Genomic DNA, 14,480 nt, shown 5'->3' on the forward strand with positions numbered 1-14,480 from the left:
ACATGTAAAAACAAATTGTAACATCAATTTTTAAAACTTTGTGTTCCAAATCCTCATCCTTCTTTCCTATCCCCCACTTAAGAACTCAAGCAATTCTGTATAAGTTATACATGTGCAGTCATGCAAAACATAGCAGACAAAAAGAAAAACTTTAGAAAAAGGAACTAACAACAAAATGTACTTCCATCTGTATTCAGGTACCATCAGTTCTCTCTGTAGGTGGAATGCATAAGTCCTTCAGAGTTGTCTTGGATCCTTGCATTGCTGAAAATAACTGTCATTTGCAGCAGATCATCTTACAATATTGCTGTTATTTTGTATATAGTATATTTCACCTTGCATCAGCTCATGTAAATCTTTCCAGGTTTTTCTGATAGCATCCTGTTCATCTTTTTTCTTTTTTATAGTAAACTACATTTATATAGTACTTTAAAGGGAGATTTCCTTACAAAACACCCATGAGGTTGATTATTGCAACAATAATAGCTAACATTTATATAGTACCTTATACATGACAAAGAATTTTCTTCACAATAGCCCAGCAAAGTCCCATCATCAGCATCATCCTCATCTTACATTGCTCTTGCCTCTGCTTCAATTTTTCCCCAGTTACTATTGCTGTTTCCCTCCATCCTATTCACTCCCCATGATATTTACTCTATTTTCTATCTTCTTTTACCCTATCCCTCCTCAAAAGTGTTTTGCTTCTGACTGCCCCTCCCTAAATCTGCCCTCCCTTCCTTCACCCCTCCCCCTTTATCTACTACTCCTCCCACTTCCCTGAAGAGCAAGATATATTATACTATACCCACTTGAGTGTGTATGTTATTCCTTCTCTGAGCCAATTCTGATAAGAGTAAGGCTTATTCACTCCCCCACTCCTCCCCCAGCTTCTCCTCCACTCCATAAGCTTTTTCTTGTTTCTTTTACGTGCCATACTTTGCCCCATTCCACCTCTCTCTTTCCCTTTCTCCCAGTGCAATGCTCTCATTTCTTAATTTTATTTTAAAGATGTCATCATGGAGCAGCGGACAAAGCACTTGCCCTGTACCCAGAAGGACCTGAACCCAAATATGGCCTCAGACATAAGACAATGGGGAGATATTTCTAAAGCAAACTAGAAAAAAACAAGTAAGTTTCTCACATTTTAAATATACTTTTTTTCATTCAAAAAGTTTCTGCTGGGGCAGCTAGGTGGCGCAGTGGATGGAGCACCGGCCCTGGAGTCAGGAGTGCCTGGATTCAAATCTGGCCTCAGACACTTAACACTTACTAGCTGTGTGACCCTGGGCAAGTCACTTAACCCCAGTTGCCTCACCTAAAAAAAAAAAAAGTTTCTGCTTTTCCTTAGGCTTTTTTTTGGTGGGGGGGAGATATTTGTAGTACTTTATTAAAACTAGGTTTCCTTAGTTTGGGGAGCAATTTTTCTTCCCATCCTTTAAAAGATTTCATTGATAATTTAGATCTTATTTTTCCCTTGTGAGCTTACAATCTGGTAGAGTCTAAGTTCCATAAGGTAAAGACCTTGTGTTAGGGGGCTCAGTGGAGAAAGCAATTGGCCTCAAATCAGGAAGACCTAAATTTAAATCCAATCTCACTTACCAGCTGTGTAACCCTGGGCAAGCCACTTAACCTCAGTTTCCTTATCTGTAAAATGAAGATAATAATAGCACCTACCTCCCAGAGTTGTTGTGAGGATTATAAAAGCTCTTAGTACAGTGCCTGGCATATATTAAATGTTGGCACTTATTATATTTATTAAACTCCGTGTCTTCTCCAGAACTTGTACTGTATAACAAAAAAAGTTAAACTGTTGTGCAACCACCCCATATGTAAATCTATATACCGTTTCTGTCTGTCCATATCCTTCATAGATGTCCAGCCCTGTCTTGTTTTTCCACTGTTCAGACACTTCAGGGTTGATTGGCTCTCCTGCAGTCACACAATGCTTTAGATTTTTGAACTTATAACTTCAATTAAAAAAAAAAAAACACAGATGAGAAGTAGAGAGAAAAAAAGGGGAAAAATGGAATTAGGATTGTTTCTTTAGTATTTTCAAAACAAGGTATATCATCTCCCTCCCTCAAATAATAGTTTAAAAATATACCCACATGCCAAGTTGAATGTTTTTAGGGTTTTGACGTAAATAATAAATCATAATTAGTAGCAAAGAAATGGCATGATGTAAAAGAAAAAAAAATGGTGTTGTAAGTTCAGTACAAAACATTTACCAAACCACTCTGTCCAATGAAAGCTATAATAAAATAAATCCAAGCATTCAACATTTATTAGGTACCTACTATATTATACCAGCATTCTTGTCTATGTGATTGGGATCATTAGTTACTTTACCAAGTCAGCTAAAGTCAGTGCTAAGCCCCTTCTTATATATTTTGTGCCAGGGGCTATGGCATGAGTTGTATAAAATGCAGCATGCCCTCCCCTCCCCTATCTTGCTTTTAGGGGAAAAAGGGACCATTATTTCGGAAGCTTATTTATCAACCCATTTGATGGTGTAAGCCTTGTTAGGTATTTGGTCACCACTTACCTGGACTCCCATTTTAGCACAAGCATCCGATAGGCAGTTGGAGCTGAACAGAAGACTGTAATGGGAAAACTGGACAGGGTCTAAAATATAGAATTAAAAGAACCATTAACTTCAACTTTTATAAATTTTACTTAGTTGTTTTATGCTTGGTATGGGGCAGTTCAAAGGCATGTTTAATGGCAGATCCTAGTCTAATGTAATAATGGAAAGAAGAATCCAGGGAATTAGAAAGGAAATAAGCATTAATTAAGTGCCTACTATGTGCTCGGTACTGTGCTAAGCATTATACAAGTATTGTTTCTTTGATTCTTACAAACAGCCCTGTAGAATAGGTGCCATTATTATTTCCATTTTACAGCTGAGGAAACTGAGGCAGAAGGAAGTTAAGTGACTTTCCTGTGGTCACATAAATATTAAATAACTGAAGCCAGATATTAATTCAAGTCTTTCAGAAAATTTAAGTTTCAGTGCCAACTACTTCAAAAAAACCAACCAAACAAAAAAACCCCAACCACCACCAAAACCACCCAACCAAATTAAATAACCTTAGACAAGGCAAGTGGGCTTTTGCTTCTTCATCTGTAAAATGAGTGGTTTGGGTCTGATGATCCCTAAGGTTCCTTTTCAGGTTGGGAGCTTACTTAAGAGATAAGATGTGTTATATAAATACCAGCAGTAAGAGGGAAAACCCCCCAGAACTCTGAATATCCCTGGGGGCATTTCACTTCCTAGCTCTGAAATACCCTGCTCTGATAGAACAAGGTCAGGCATGTTGATCAGTCCTAGTGTTCTTTGAGTCTTTCTTTTTGTTAGCCTTACTTTTAAGATGGAGGCTGGATCAAAACGTGGCATGTAGCGTACAAACACACAAGCTCCTAAACTCCACGGAGAAAAAATACTACTCCAAGCCGATTTTGCCCAGCCTGTGTCTGATGTATTCCATATTATGTCGGAAGGTGTCAAATCTAGCCAGTACCTGAGAAAATAAAAAGAGCAGTTGTACTTTTAGTGGCAAGGAGGAAGGTGAGCTAAATGTTTCTACCACTTTTGTTGTTTTGACAATGCTCCAATTCAAAGAATGAGGTACCTTCCATTTATTGATAATCCTAAACCATAACTGCTGTGTGTATGCGCTGTCATTTTAGGAGAGCCAGTGGTGCCACTAGTAAAGTAGATGGTCATTGTTTCATCATGTCTGGTCTTCTCACAGATGTGGTCAGCACTTGCATGTCTGAAAAGAATAGTCAAAGTAAGTCTGTAGCTTCTGCTTGGGAAATCTTTTAGTTTAATCAAACTGAAACCCTTTCCCATCCTATTATTTTTAAGGTATCTTTTCTCATCTAACTGAATTGGGCTAGTATCTCAAGGGTTGAACTCCATAGCTTTGCATCATTCAAAGGGAATGTTTTTGCATGTGCTTGAAGCCTTAAATAGTAATTAAATAAAAATAAATAAAAATCAAATTAATTAATTACATTAATTAAATGAGATTAAACAAAGCCTTAAAAATTCTGTCCTTTTTTTTTTTTTTACTTCTTGAGTCTACTGCCATTTTTGACATCTTCTAACCACTATTTGACCCTGTAATAAATTGCTTATTTTGGGGGCAACTAATTGGCACACTGGATAAAGCACCAGCCCTGGATTCAGAAGGACCTGAGTTCAAATCCAACCTGTGTGACCCTGGGCAAGTCATTTAACCCTCATTGCCCCACCAAAAAAACCCAACAACAACAACAAAAATAATGAATTTCTTGTCTCTACCCCCATTGAGGAACTAGAATATGATGCTTTGTAGTGTAGACCTCCACAAAATCACACTTTAATATGCCATCATAACATGGAGGTGTCCCTGGATTCTTGAAGGCTACATCAGTAGAATGTAAATTCCTCTAAGTCCTAGGATGCTAAAAGGTTTTGAAAGGATATAGTGATAGAGAAGTTCTTATTACCGTGTTGTTTATTATTGTTCTTATTATTATTTTGAGACTTGGTCTCTCTATCTTACCCAGGCTGGAAGTTCAGGGGCCACTCATAGGCCTGATCTCACTAATGACGAGTGCAGTTTTGACCTGGTCTGGTCCTTCTCTTTTTAGGCAGCTGGTGACCCCAGCTCTTTGGGGCTCAATCATATTAATGCTGAATTTAGTGAAGACACCCAATCAGCTTATTCTACTGTAGCTCAGAACTCCTAAGATCAACAGACCCATAAGCTCTCTCCGGGAGCAGGGATTATAGGCATGTACTACCACACCTGTTTGCAGGTAGAAAAATTCTATGTTTTATCTTATCTTATTTTATTTTATTTTTTGTGGGGCAATGAGGGTTAAATGACTTGCCCAGGGTCACACAGCTAGTAAGTGTCAAGTGTCTGAGGTCGGATTTGAACTCAGGTCCTCCTGAATCCAAGGCCAGTGCTTTACCTAAGCACCACCTATCTGCCCCTAAAACTATATAATCTTATGCATTAAAAACATTCTGAAAAGAGGTCATAGGCTTCTCTGGAGTGCCAAAGGGCTCTAGGACACACCACAAAGTTAAAAACTCCTGGATTAGGCACAGGCAGCACATGCACATATTTCAGGGTTCAAATGTGGGAATGTCTTAACAGATCCTCCAGGGTTAGGGTCTTAACCTGAACTCTCTCACCTGACAAGAGTTATCAGACATCAACTCCACCCAACCATATAAAGGGAAGAAGAACAAAGAGGATGTAAGCAAGGCTGCACAAGGCCCAGCGCAAAGTAGGCCAAAACCTGAAAGAACTTCTGTACCTGAGAAAAGGGGTAAAGCCCGCTGGGACAGGTACTCCCATCCTCTCAAGAGTTTACTTTGGCAAAGAACGAGGCTGGGCCCTCAAGTTCCCTGACAAAGAGGCTAAGGGTGCCTAGCAGAGAAGGAAGAGCAGGGTGTCTCTGCATCAGTGGAGGGGAGAAGAGAGAAAACCAGAGAAAAGCGACTGGGAATAAAGAGTCTAAAGGGCAAAATCTTCCATGAATAAGTAAAGCCTGAATAAAAACCTAGCTCACAAGTAGAAAATATAGCTCTTTAAAAATGAAAGGAAGAACAAGTAAAAACTAAAAGACATCAAAGTACCAAAAACAAATATACTATAGAGGAAAATGAACCAAAATTCTCCAATGCAAAAATAAAAGTCCTATGGATTCTCCTTGAATCATAGAACAGCAGCAAGAAATTCCAGAATAGTTTAAAAGCACTTTAAATAGTTAAATAGCACTTTAAAAGATATTAAGTGGTAGATAAAGCACCAGCCATGGATTCAGGAGGACCTGAGTTCAAATCTGGCCTCAGACCCTTGACACTTACTAGCTGTATGACCCTGGGCAAGTCACTTAACCCTCATTGCCCTGCCCCCCCCAAAAAAAACCCCAGATAATTAAGAATGAAATCAGGTCAGAAATCAGTTCTTTCAACACAGAATTCAAAAACACAACCAGCAGGGAAGAAAAACAAAATTAAACCATTATGGATAATCTTTCCAAAGAAGCTGAAGAACTGAAAAAGAGAATGGCAATTTTGAAACAAATACAGAAGTAGAACATAATTTGTCAAAAGAAAAGCAAAAGACAATGACTTTAAAAGAACAAATGAATCTTATGTGGTAAAAATTATTTGTGGTAAAGATTAATAGCGGAAGTTTTAGCTGAATCATTTGAGAGATTGCGCATGCTACTGAAGTAGCTTTTGAAGGACCCCCCCCCCCTTTTGGGAGGAAAACGTGAGAACACGAGTTCTGGGACGCCAACTTAAAAGTGAGGGCGGGAATGGAAGTTCAAGCTCTCTGGCTGTTAAACTTAGCTGTGGCAGCGCTCTGGTGAGAGAAGTTCGGAAACACATGGTTGGTGTTCGGCCTTGGGTGTGCTGGTTCACGGCCTGTTGGGTAGTTTGGGATTCGGTGAGTTTTATAAAGGAAAATCCTAAATTCCTTTAAACCAGCTTAATCTCTGGGATCGAATAGACTAAGCTGAGATCTAAGACCATTCATCTGTATTTCTACTTCCCTATTTCCCTAATTGGTTTCACCTTTTGTTTTCTAATTAATTCCCAAGCAATAAAAACTAATCCCTCACAGATTAAAGCTCAGAGGCTCCTTTTTCTTATTGGTCTGGGAGAGATATATATAAAAGGGAAAAGTTAAAGGGGGAGATTAATGCTCCGTATATCCAATTTTGAATCTCACACTTATAAATGACAAATTTATTGTCTTTGAAAAAAGAATGTGTTTCGAGGGTCAGATGGATTTACAAGTGAATTCTACCAAACACTTAAAGAACACAATTCAAATACTATATGAACTATTTGGAAAAATAGGCAGTCCTACCAAATTCCTTTTATGACACAAATATGGTGCTGATACCTAAACCAGTAAGAGCAAAAACAAAAAGAAAATTACAGGCCAATTTCCCTAATGAATATTGATGCAAAATTTACAATAAAATATTAGCAAAAATATTGCAGCAATTTATCACAAAGATTATACTGTGACCAGTTGGGATTTATACCAGGAATGCAGGGCTAGTTCAATATTAGGAAAACTATCAACATAATTGACCACATCAATAACAAAACTAATAAAAATTATATGATTATCACAATACATGCAGAAAAAGCTTTTGACAAATTACAGCACTCATTCCTATTAAAAACACTAGAAAGCATATGAATAAATGGAGCTTTTCTTAAAATGATGATAAGCAATATCTTTCTAAAACCATCAGCAGGCATTATATGTAATGGGGATAAGTTAGAAGGGTTCCCAGTGTAACAATTGAAATGACGCCACCTGCTGGAGACTTACTGTAGAAATGAGGTGAACATCTCTGAGGGCAAGACCATGTGTCTTTTCTTTGCCGTCAGGAAGTGACGTTTGCTGGTGGGAGGAAAAAGGGGGAGCCGGGTGCTCTGACTGGGTCTCTTTCCTTTGGACTCTGGTGGAGAGCAGAGCTAGAAATGTGCTCTCCCTTTAATAGATAGATGAATGTAGGCCTTTCTCTCTCTCTTTACCAAATTCTTATTCTCCTTAATAAATGCTTAAAAGCCTAACTCTTGCTAAAACTTATAATTTATTGGTGACCACTCATTAGATATTTTAGATAGTTTTAGCTTTATCAGCAGTAAAATCAGGGGTGAAACAAGGATGTCCATTATCACCACTATAATTCAATATTGTACTAGAAATGTTAGTTTTAGCAATAAGAGAAGAAAAAGAAATTGAAGGAATTAGAATAGGCAAAGAGGAAACAAAAATATCACTCTTTGCAGATGATGATCCTAGAGAATCAACTAAAAATTTACCTGAAACAATTAACAACTTTAGCAAAGTTGCAGGATATAAAATAAAGCCACATAAATCATCAGCATTTCTGTATATCAACAACAAAGTCTAGCAGGAACAGAAAGAGAAATCCCATTTAAAATAACTGTAGTCAATATAAAGTTTTTGGGAGTCTACCTGCCAAGACAAACCTAGGAACTCTATTAACACAATTACAAAACGCTTTTCACACAAACTAAACAACTGGAAAAATATCATGGGTAGGCTGAGATAATATAATAAGAATGACAATTCTACCTAAATTAATTTACTTATTCAGTGCCATACCAAACTACCAAAAGTTATTTTACAGAGATAGAAAAATAACAGAATTCATCTGGAAGAACAAAAGGTCAGAATATCAAGAGAATTAATAGTGTGAGATTTAAAATTGGATATTAGATCATAAATCTCCCCTCTTTAACCTTTCTCTTAATTTATCTCCCAGACTAGTAAATGGAAGAAGCTTCTGGTTTTCCAGTTAGAGCTTTTATTGTATGGTAGTCACAAGGTGATGTTGATTAGAAGGATAGGAAAGTAGAAATACAATACAAATCGTCTTAAGTCTAAGCTTAGTCTATATTCCATATAAAACTCACCAAAAGCCCAAGGCCACCTTTGGGGAGAGAGAAAGACCGTGTCAAGTGCGTGCTGCTGCTAACCTCGAGCTGGGCCGAGTGGAACTCCCGTCAGCATCAGTCTGTGCAGCGCAGTCAGGAGACCAGCAGAGCAGGAAAAAGCCCCACTTCCGTTCTCTCCTTGCCTTTTAAGCTCGCACCCCAGAAGTCGAGTGCGTAGCAGGGAGTCTGACATGCGCAGCAGGCGGACTGGCGTGCGTAGCTCATGCCGTTGGTCTCCTCCCCGAAAGGGTAGACCTTAAAAAACTGGCGTCTTTCAGTTATCCTAACTGACTGTTAAAAAACTTTCATTTTTTTTTTTACCACAATAGAAAAAATGCAAATGAAGGCGGCCTAGCCATAACAGATCTAGAACTATATTATAAAGCAACACTCATCAAAACAATTTGGTACTGGCTAAAAAAATAGAGTGGTGGATCAGTGGAACAGGTTAGGCACACAAGACACAGTAGTAAATGACTATAGTAATCTACTGTTTGATAAGCCCAAAGATTCCAGATGAAGAAATTAAAGCTATCTGTAAGTCACATAAAAAACTGTTCTCAATCACTATTGATTAGAGAAATGTAAATTAAAACTACTACATCTCACACATATCAGCTTGGCTAATATGACAGAAAAGGAATATGATAAATGTTGGAGAAGATGTAGGAAAACTGGAACACTATACATTGTTGGTGGAGTTGTGAACTGATATTCTGGAAAGCAATTTGGAAATATGCCAAAAGGGCTATAAAACTGCGTATCCTTTGACCCAGCAATATCACTAGTAGGTTTGTATCCCAAAGAGACCATAAAAAAGGGAAAAGGACCCACAGGTACAAAAGTATCTATAGCAGCCCCCTTTGTGGTGGCAAATGATTAGAAATTGAGGGCATGCCCATCAATTGGGGAATGGCTGAACAAATTGTTGTATATTGTTGTATATTGTTGTCATGGAATACTATTATGCTATAAGAAATGATGAGCAGATGGATTTCAAAAAAACCAGTAAAGACTTACATGAACTTATGCTAAGTGAAGTGAGAAGAACCAGAAGAACATTGTACACAGTAACAGCAACATTATATGATGATCAACTGTGATAGACTTAGCTCTTCTCAGGAATACGATGATCCGATACAATTCCAAAGGACTCAGAATGGAAAATGCTATCCACACCCAGAGAATGAACTATGGAGTCTGAATGCAGACTGAAGCATGTTATTTTTATTTTATTTGTTATTTTTTGTTGTTTTTCCCTTTTATTCTGATTCTTCTTTCACAATATAACTACTGTGGAAATATGTCAACATGATTGTACATATATAACCTATATCAGATTATGTGCTATCTTGGTGGGGAAGGGAAGGGAGGAAGGGAGAGAAATTTGGAACTCAAAATCTTAGAAAAATGAATGTTGAAAACTATCTTTACACATAATTGGAAAAAAATAAAATACTACAAGTCATCTCTCCAGAACTTTTGAATAGAGTTAATAAAGTACTGATAGACTGATAGACACAGATTACCATCAAAGAAAAAACCCACACTTAAAATTCTAAGGCATGAAGTGGTTAAATTTCACAATTTAACAATAAAGAAACCAGGAGAAAGACCTTCAGCTATGAAGGATCACTAATTTTAAAAAAATACAACATGATCAACCTCATCATTTAAAAAGTTGGACTTTCAATAAAAAATAGCATTTCTGAAAACAAAAAACATAGTTGAACAGAATATTTAAATAATGATGATACTAAACAAGGGAAATGGAGTAAAGGTAAAAAAATTATCTAGAGAAGACTAAGTAGTGTAATTAATTATCTCTTATTTATAGGTTACTGTTAAAAGAAAAGCAGAAAAAAATTAACTGATGAATAAAGATGGGGTCAAGAAGGTTCTAAAGAACTAAAGATTAGAGGAGGGCTTAAAGCATCAGGAGAAAAGGAAGAGCTGAATTAATATTCTGTGGATGAAATCCCATCATCCCCATGTGAATTCATATCTTTATGGAGGTATGATGGGGCAAACTACAAAACGAGGTGAAGGGAGGTGAAACACAGCAGAGAGTTACTGATGCATTTTTAACCAGTCCAAAGAGAAGGGATAGGAAAGGAGGGGCTAGGATAAAGAGAGTATTGATACATAAGGGGAAAGGAAACATTCTTAAGAGGAGAGATATATGTCTATAGTAAAACATGCAAGTCTTAGAAAAGGTTTCATCTGGAGGCAATTTACACACTGGGAGGTCACCTGCTTCAATAAAAGATTATCTGCTGTAGGACTGTACCCTACCCCTGGAGAGGGAGGTGATCTGTATGTCACCTCTGGCAGCCAATCCACAGGGTACAGGTAAGAGGGGACGGTGGTGGTGATAGAATCAGAGATAGGTAACCTGGCCTTAGCAATAGTGAATGATAATGAGTACAGGGATAGGAGCAGGCCTCATGCCTCAGAACACAGGGTGACTCCCACTACATAACACTAATCCACTTGGCACTGCTATCTTCATGGAGTGATACTTCTAAGAGTATCACAGTAGGAAAAAAGGAGGAGGGATTAAATTCTACAAATGCAAAAACAAAGAAATAGGATAAAGGTGTTTAGATATGATACCCCGAAAAACTATATCCTCAAAAAGGACACCGAATTAAAAAGGAACAAGTGAGGGTGTAGCCTGTGATATGGATAATAAAGTTCAGAATATATAAGAAAGCAATAGAAATAAGAAGGAAAAATAAAAGGGACACTGAATAAAAAACCAACTGAACCAAACTAAAAGATTAGGGTAGAAAAGATTTTGAAAGCCATGCCTAGCTGAGAGGGAAAAGAGAAGAATCAAAAGAGGTAAAGAACATAAGCAAATAAAAGAGAAATTAATAATTAAAGTAATTTCAAGGAACTTGGGATAAAAAGTTACATAGGAGTCTGGGGATAATGAACCTGTGGGAATAGACTAGCATCGAAATAATGTGGGCAAAACTAATCACAGGGGCAAGGCATTGATTTAAAAGAGAAGGGGGATACAATAAATTCATTTCACTTTTTTTTAATTTCTAGGTTGTTTTTTTTTTTGAGGCAATTGGGGTTAAGTGACTTGCCCAGGGTCATACAGCTAGTAAGTGTTAAGTGTCTGAGGCCGGATTTGAACTCAGGTCCTTCTGAATCCAGGGCCATTACTCTATCCACTGCACCACCTAGCTGCCCCGGGATACAATAAATTCAAAAGAAATAAATGGAGGAAAACACAAGTCTATTATAACCTTAAATGTGAATAGCTTAATCCAAATAAACAAAAGGGACTGGTAGGATGGATAAGAAAGAAAATAAGCCCTCCAAATTTGGTATGTACAAGAAATACATATGAAAAATAAATATACATGCACAATGAAAATAAGACTGAAATAAAATTTACTATGTAGCAGGTGATTCCAAAAAAGAAGCTGCCTTCATGCTATTAGGAGAAGCAAAAATAAAAATCTACTTCAAGAGAGGTAAATAAGAAATTGCATTGTGCTCAAAGGTATCATAATTAATGAAGTGATATCAATACTAAACATACTGCTGGGTCCAGATTAGAGTGAATCATGTGAAGTGGTTGCATGTATTAAAATTTCTGTTTTTTTAATCAGAATTATGTAAAATATGGTCATTAATTCCAACCCAATGGAAACATGCAGTACAATCTTGAATAATGTGACTACTACACAGGATTCATTATTTACACTAGTCAAGACCTAGCTGTATGCACTAAGGAGCATAGCATCTAAATGCATAAAAGAAAATTAGAGTAAGCTCTCAGAACTCACGACAAGAGACATATAAGACAATAACTGTAGGAGACTTTAATATTTCTAAGAACTAGATAATTTTATAGACAAAAAGGAAAATATAGAATTAAAGAAACTGTTGGAGAAGTTAGATCTAAAAGACTTGTGGCTTCTTTTGTATAGAATATTAAGGAAAATACATATTTCTCAGCACCATTTTACAGGAGCAAACCACGTACAAGGGCAGAGAGAAATTACACATAAGTAAAACAAGTCATATAGAGTATACAAACAAAACAGATCTAAATGGATACAATTATGAGTTGGTCAAAGAAAAAAATCATAGAAAATGTATAAACACGTAAAAGAAAAATGAGACAACGTACCAAAACTTAAAGAGCAACTAATTCCTATGCTATGCAAATTATTCTCAAAAATACATTCTATTAAACTTTTGAAAGACAAGTATTATGTCCTAAAACTTGAACCAGGGAGCAACAAATAAGAAAAAGAGAATTACTGGCCAGTATCACTAATGAATACTAATATAAATTTTTTAAAAGAGTAGCAGGAATGCTACAAAAGTATACACAAAAGAATTATTCCTTACTAGTTGAATTTATATCAGGGATGTAAGGATGCATCACAATTAAGTCACAACACAAGGATGAGTCACAATTAGGAAAACCATTAACATAATTAATCATATTAATAAATAAAAGACCCTCAAAAGTAAATGTCAATAGATTCAGAAATAGCTTTTGACAAAGTACAATATTTATGTATATTAAAAATTCCAAAAAGTACAAGAATAACAGGGGCATTTTTAATAAAAATTTTAAAGTATTTTTGAGCCAAAAAAGCATTATTTGCAACAAGAAAACACTAGAAATTTTCCCATTACATAAAGAAGTAAAACAAGTAATCTCCTTTTCTTCACTTTTATTCATTCATTCATCTATCTATCTATCTATCTATCTATCTATCTATCTATCTATCTATCTATTGTAATGATTGGAATGATGCCACCTACTGGAGACTTGCTGTGGGAAAGCTCCACCATAAGGAAATGCCTCGGAGACATTGTGGCTTTTCCTTGGCGTCAGGAAATGACATTTGCTCATGGGTGCTGTCTATCAAGGCTACCAGCCAATCAACTTGAGGAGCCTCCTATTTTCTGGGAGGAGACAGGAAGGAGGAGAGGGAGCCTGCACAGAGAGCTCTTGCACTTTTGGGTTCCTGACTTGGTGGTGGTGGCGGCAGAGGACTTCACAGGAAATTTGAGGAAAGATAGGAATGCCAGGCTGTTGGAATTCTGTTCTCAATCTTTTTCTTTCTATTTTCCAATAAACCCTTAAAAACCTAAACTCGTTTTATCAGTGATTTTAGTCATTTTCCCCAAAAACTGGGGGAACAGATTAGGATTCACATTTAGAATCTTAAATTACACTCTATCTATCTATCTATCTATCTATCTATCTATCTATCTATCTATCTATCTATCTATTTATTTTTGCAGGGCAGTGGGGGTTGTGACTTGCCCAGGGTCGGACAGCTAATAAGTGTCAAGTGTCTGAGGCCGGATTTGAACCCAGGTACTCCTGACTCCAGGGCCGGTGCTTTATCCACTGTGCCACCTAGCCGCTCCTCTTCACTTTTATTTGACATAATTCTAGAAGAGTTAGCAATAGCAATGATAAGAAAAGGAATTTAAAGGCACAAATGCTGGCAAAAAGAGAGAGAATGAGAATATATGTAGTGCTTATGATATGATGGCTTATTTAGAAAACTCCAGAGAATCAGCACAGAAACTAACTGGAACAATTAAAAGGATCATAATATATCTTAGATCTAGAGCTACAAGGGATCTTATATTCAGGTACAGGGGTGGAGACAGAATTAGGGTTAAGGTTAGAGACGGGTAAAATTAGAGTTAGTGTATTGGGTATTTTATGTGTTTAAAAACATTCTTCTGAGAAAAAGTCCATACATTTCACCAAACTGCCAAAGGGGCCCATGCTACAAAAGAATATCAAGAACCTCTGCTCTAACAACTGGGTCAACCAATAAAGTACCTGGCCTTTGAATAGTGTCCTCCATCCTAAATTAAAAGAATGATTTGGCATTTCCATGCTCTTGCCACCAGATGGCAGTGTGGCTCCCTGCTGTGAAAGGTAGAGAGCTGTTTTCCCTTTGGATCTTGATAC

The 14,480-nt window shown here is 37.0% G+C and overlaps 1 protein-coding gene across 4 annotated transcripts in view; it reads right to left on the bottom strand.

The window, feature by feature from the left end:
- The window catches only part of ACSM3 (acyl-CoA synthetase medium chain family member 3), a 45,888-nt gene that overhangs the window by 7,406 nt on the left and 24,002 nt on the right, over positions 1-14,480 (bottom strand). For all 4 annotated transcript variants that reach the window (XM_043973787.1, XM_043973796.1, XM_043973778.1 and 1 more), the window contains exons 5-8: positions 3,636-3,779; positions 3,368-3,524; positions 2,549-2,628; positions 1,847-1,970 (exon numbers count right to left, since the gene is read on the bottom strand). In XM_043973787.1, coding sequence (XP_043829722.1) covers positions 1,847-1,970; positions 2,549-2,628; positions 3,368-3,524; positions 3,636-3,779 — 505 coding nt within the window. The remainder of the gene's footprint in view (positions 1-1,846; positions 1,971-2,548; positions 2,629-3,367; positions 3,525-3,635; positions 3,780-14,480) is intronic.

This window comes from Dromiciops gliroides, chromosome 1 (assembly GCF_019393635.1).
Source record: "Dromiciops gliroides isolate mDroGli1 chromosome 1, mDroGli1.pri, whole genome shotgun sequence".
NCBI classification, from domain to species: Eukaryota; Metazoa; Chordata; class Mammalia; order Microbiotheria; family Microbiotheriidae; genus Dromiciops; species Dromiciops gliroides.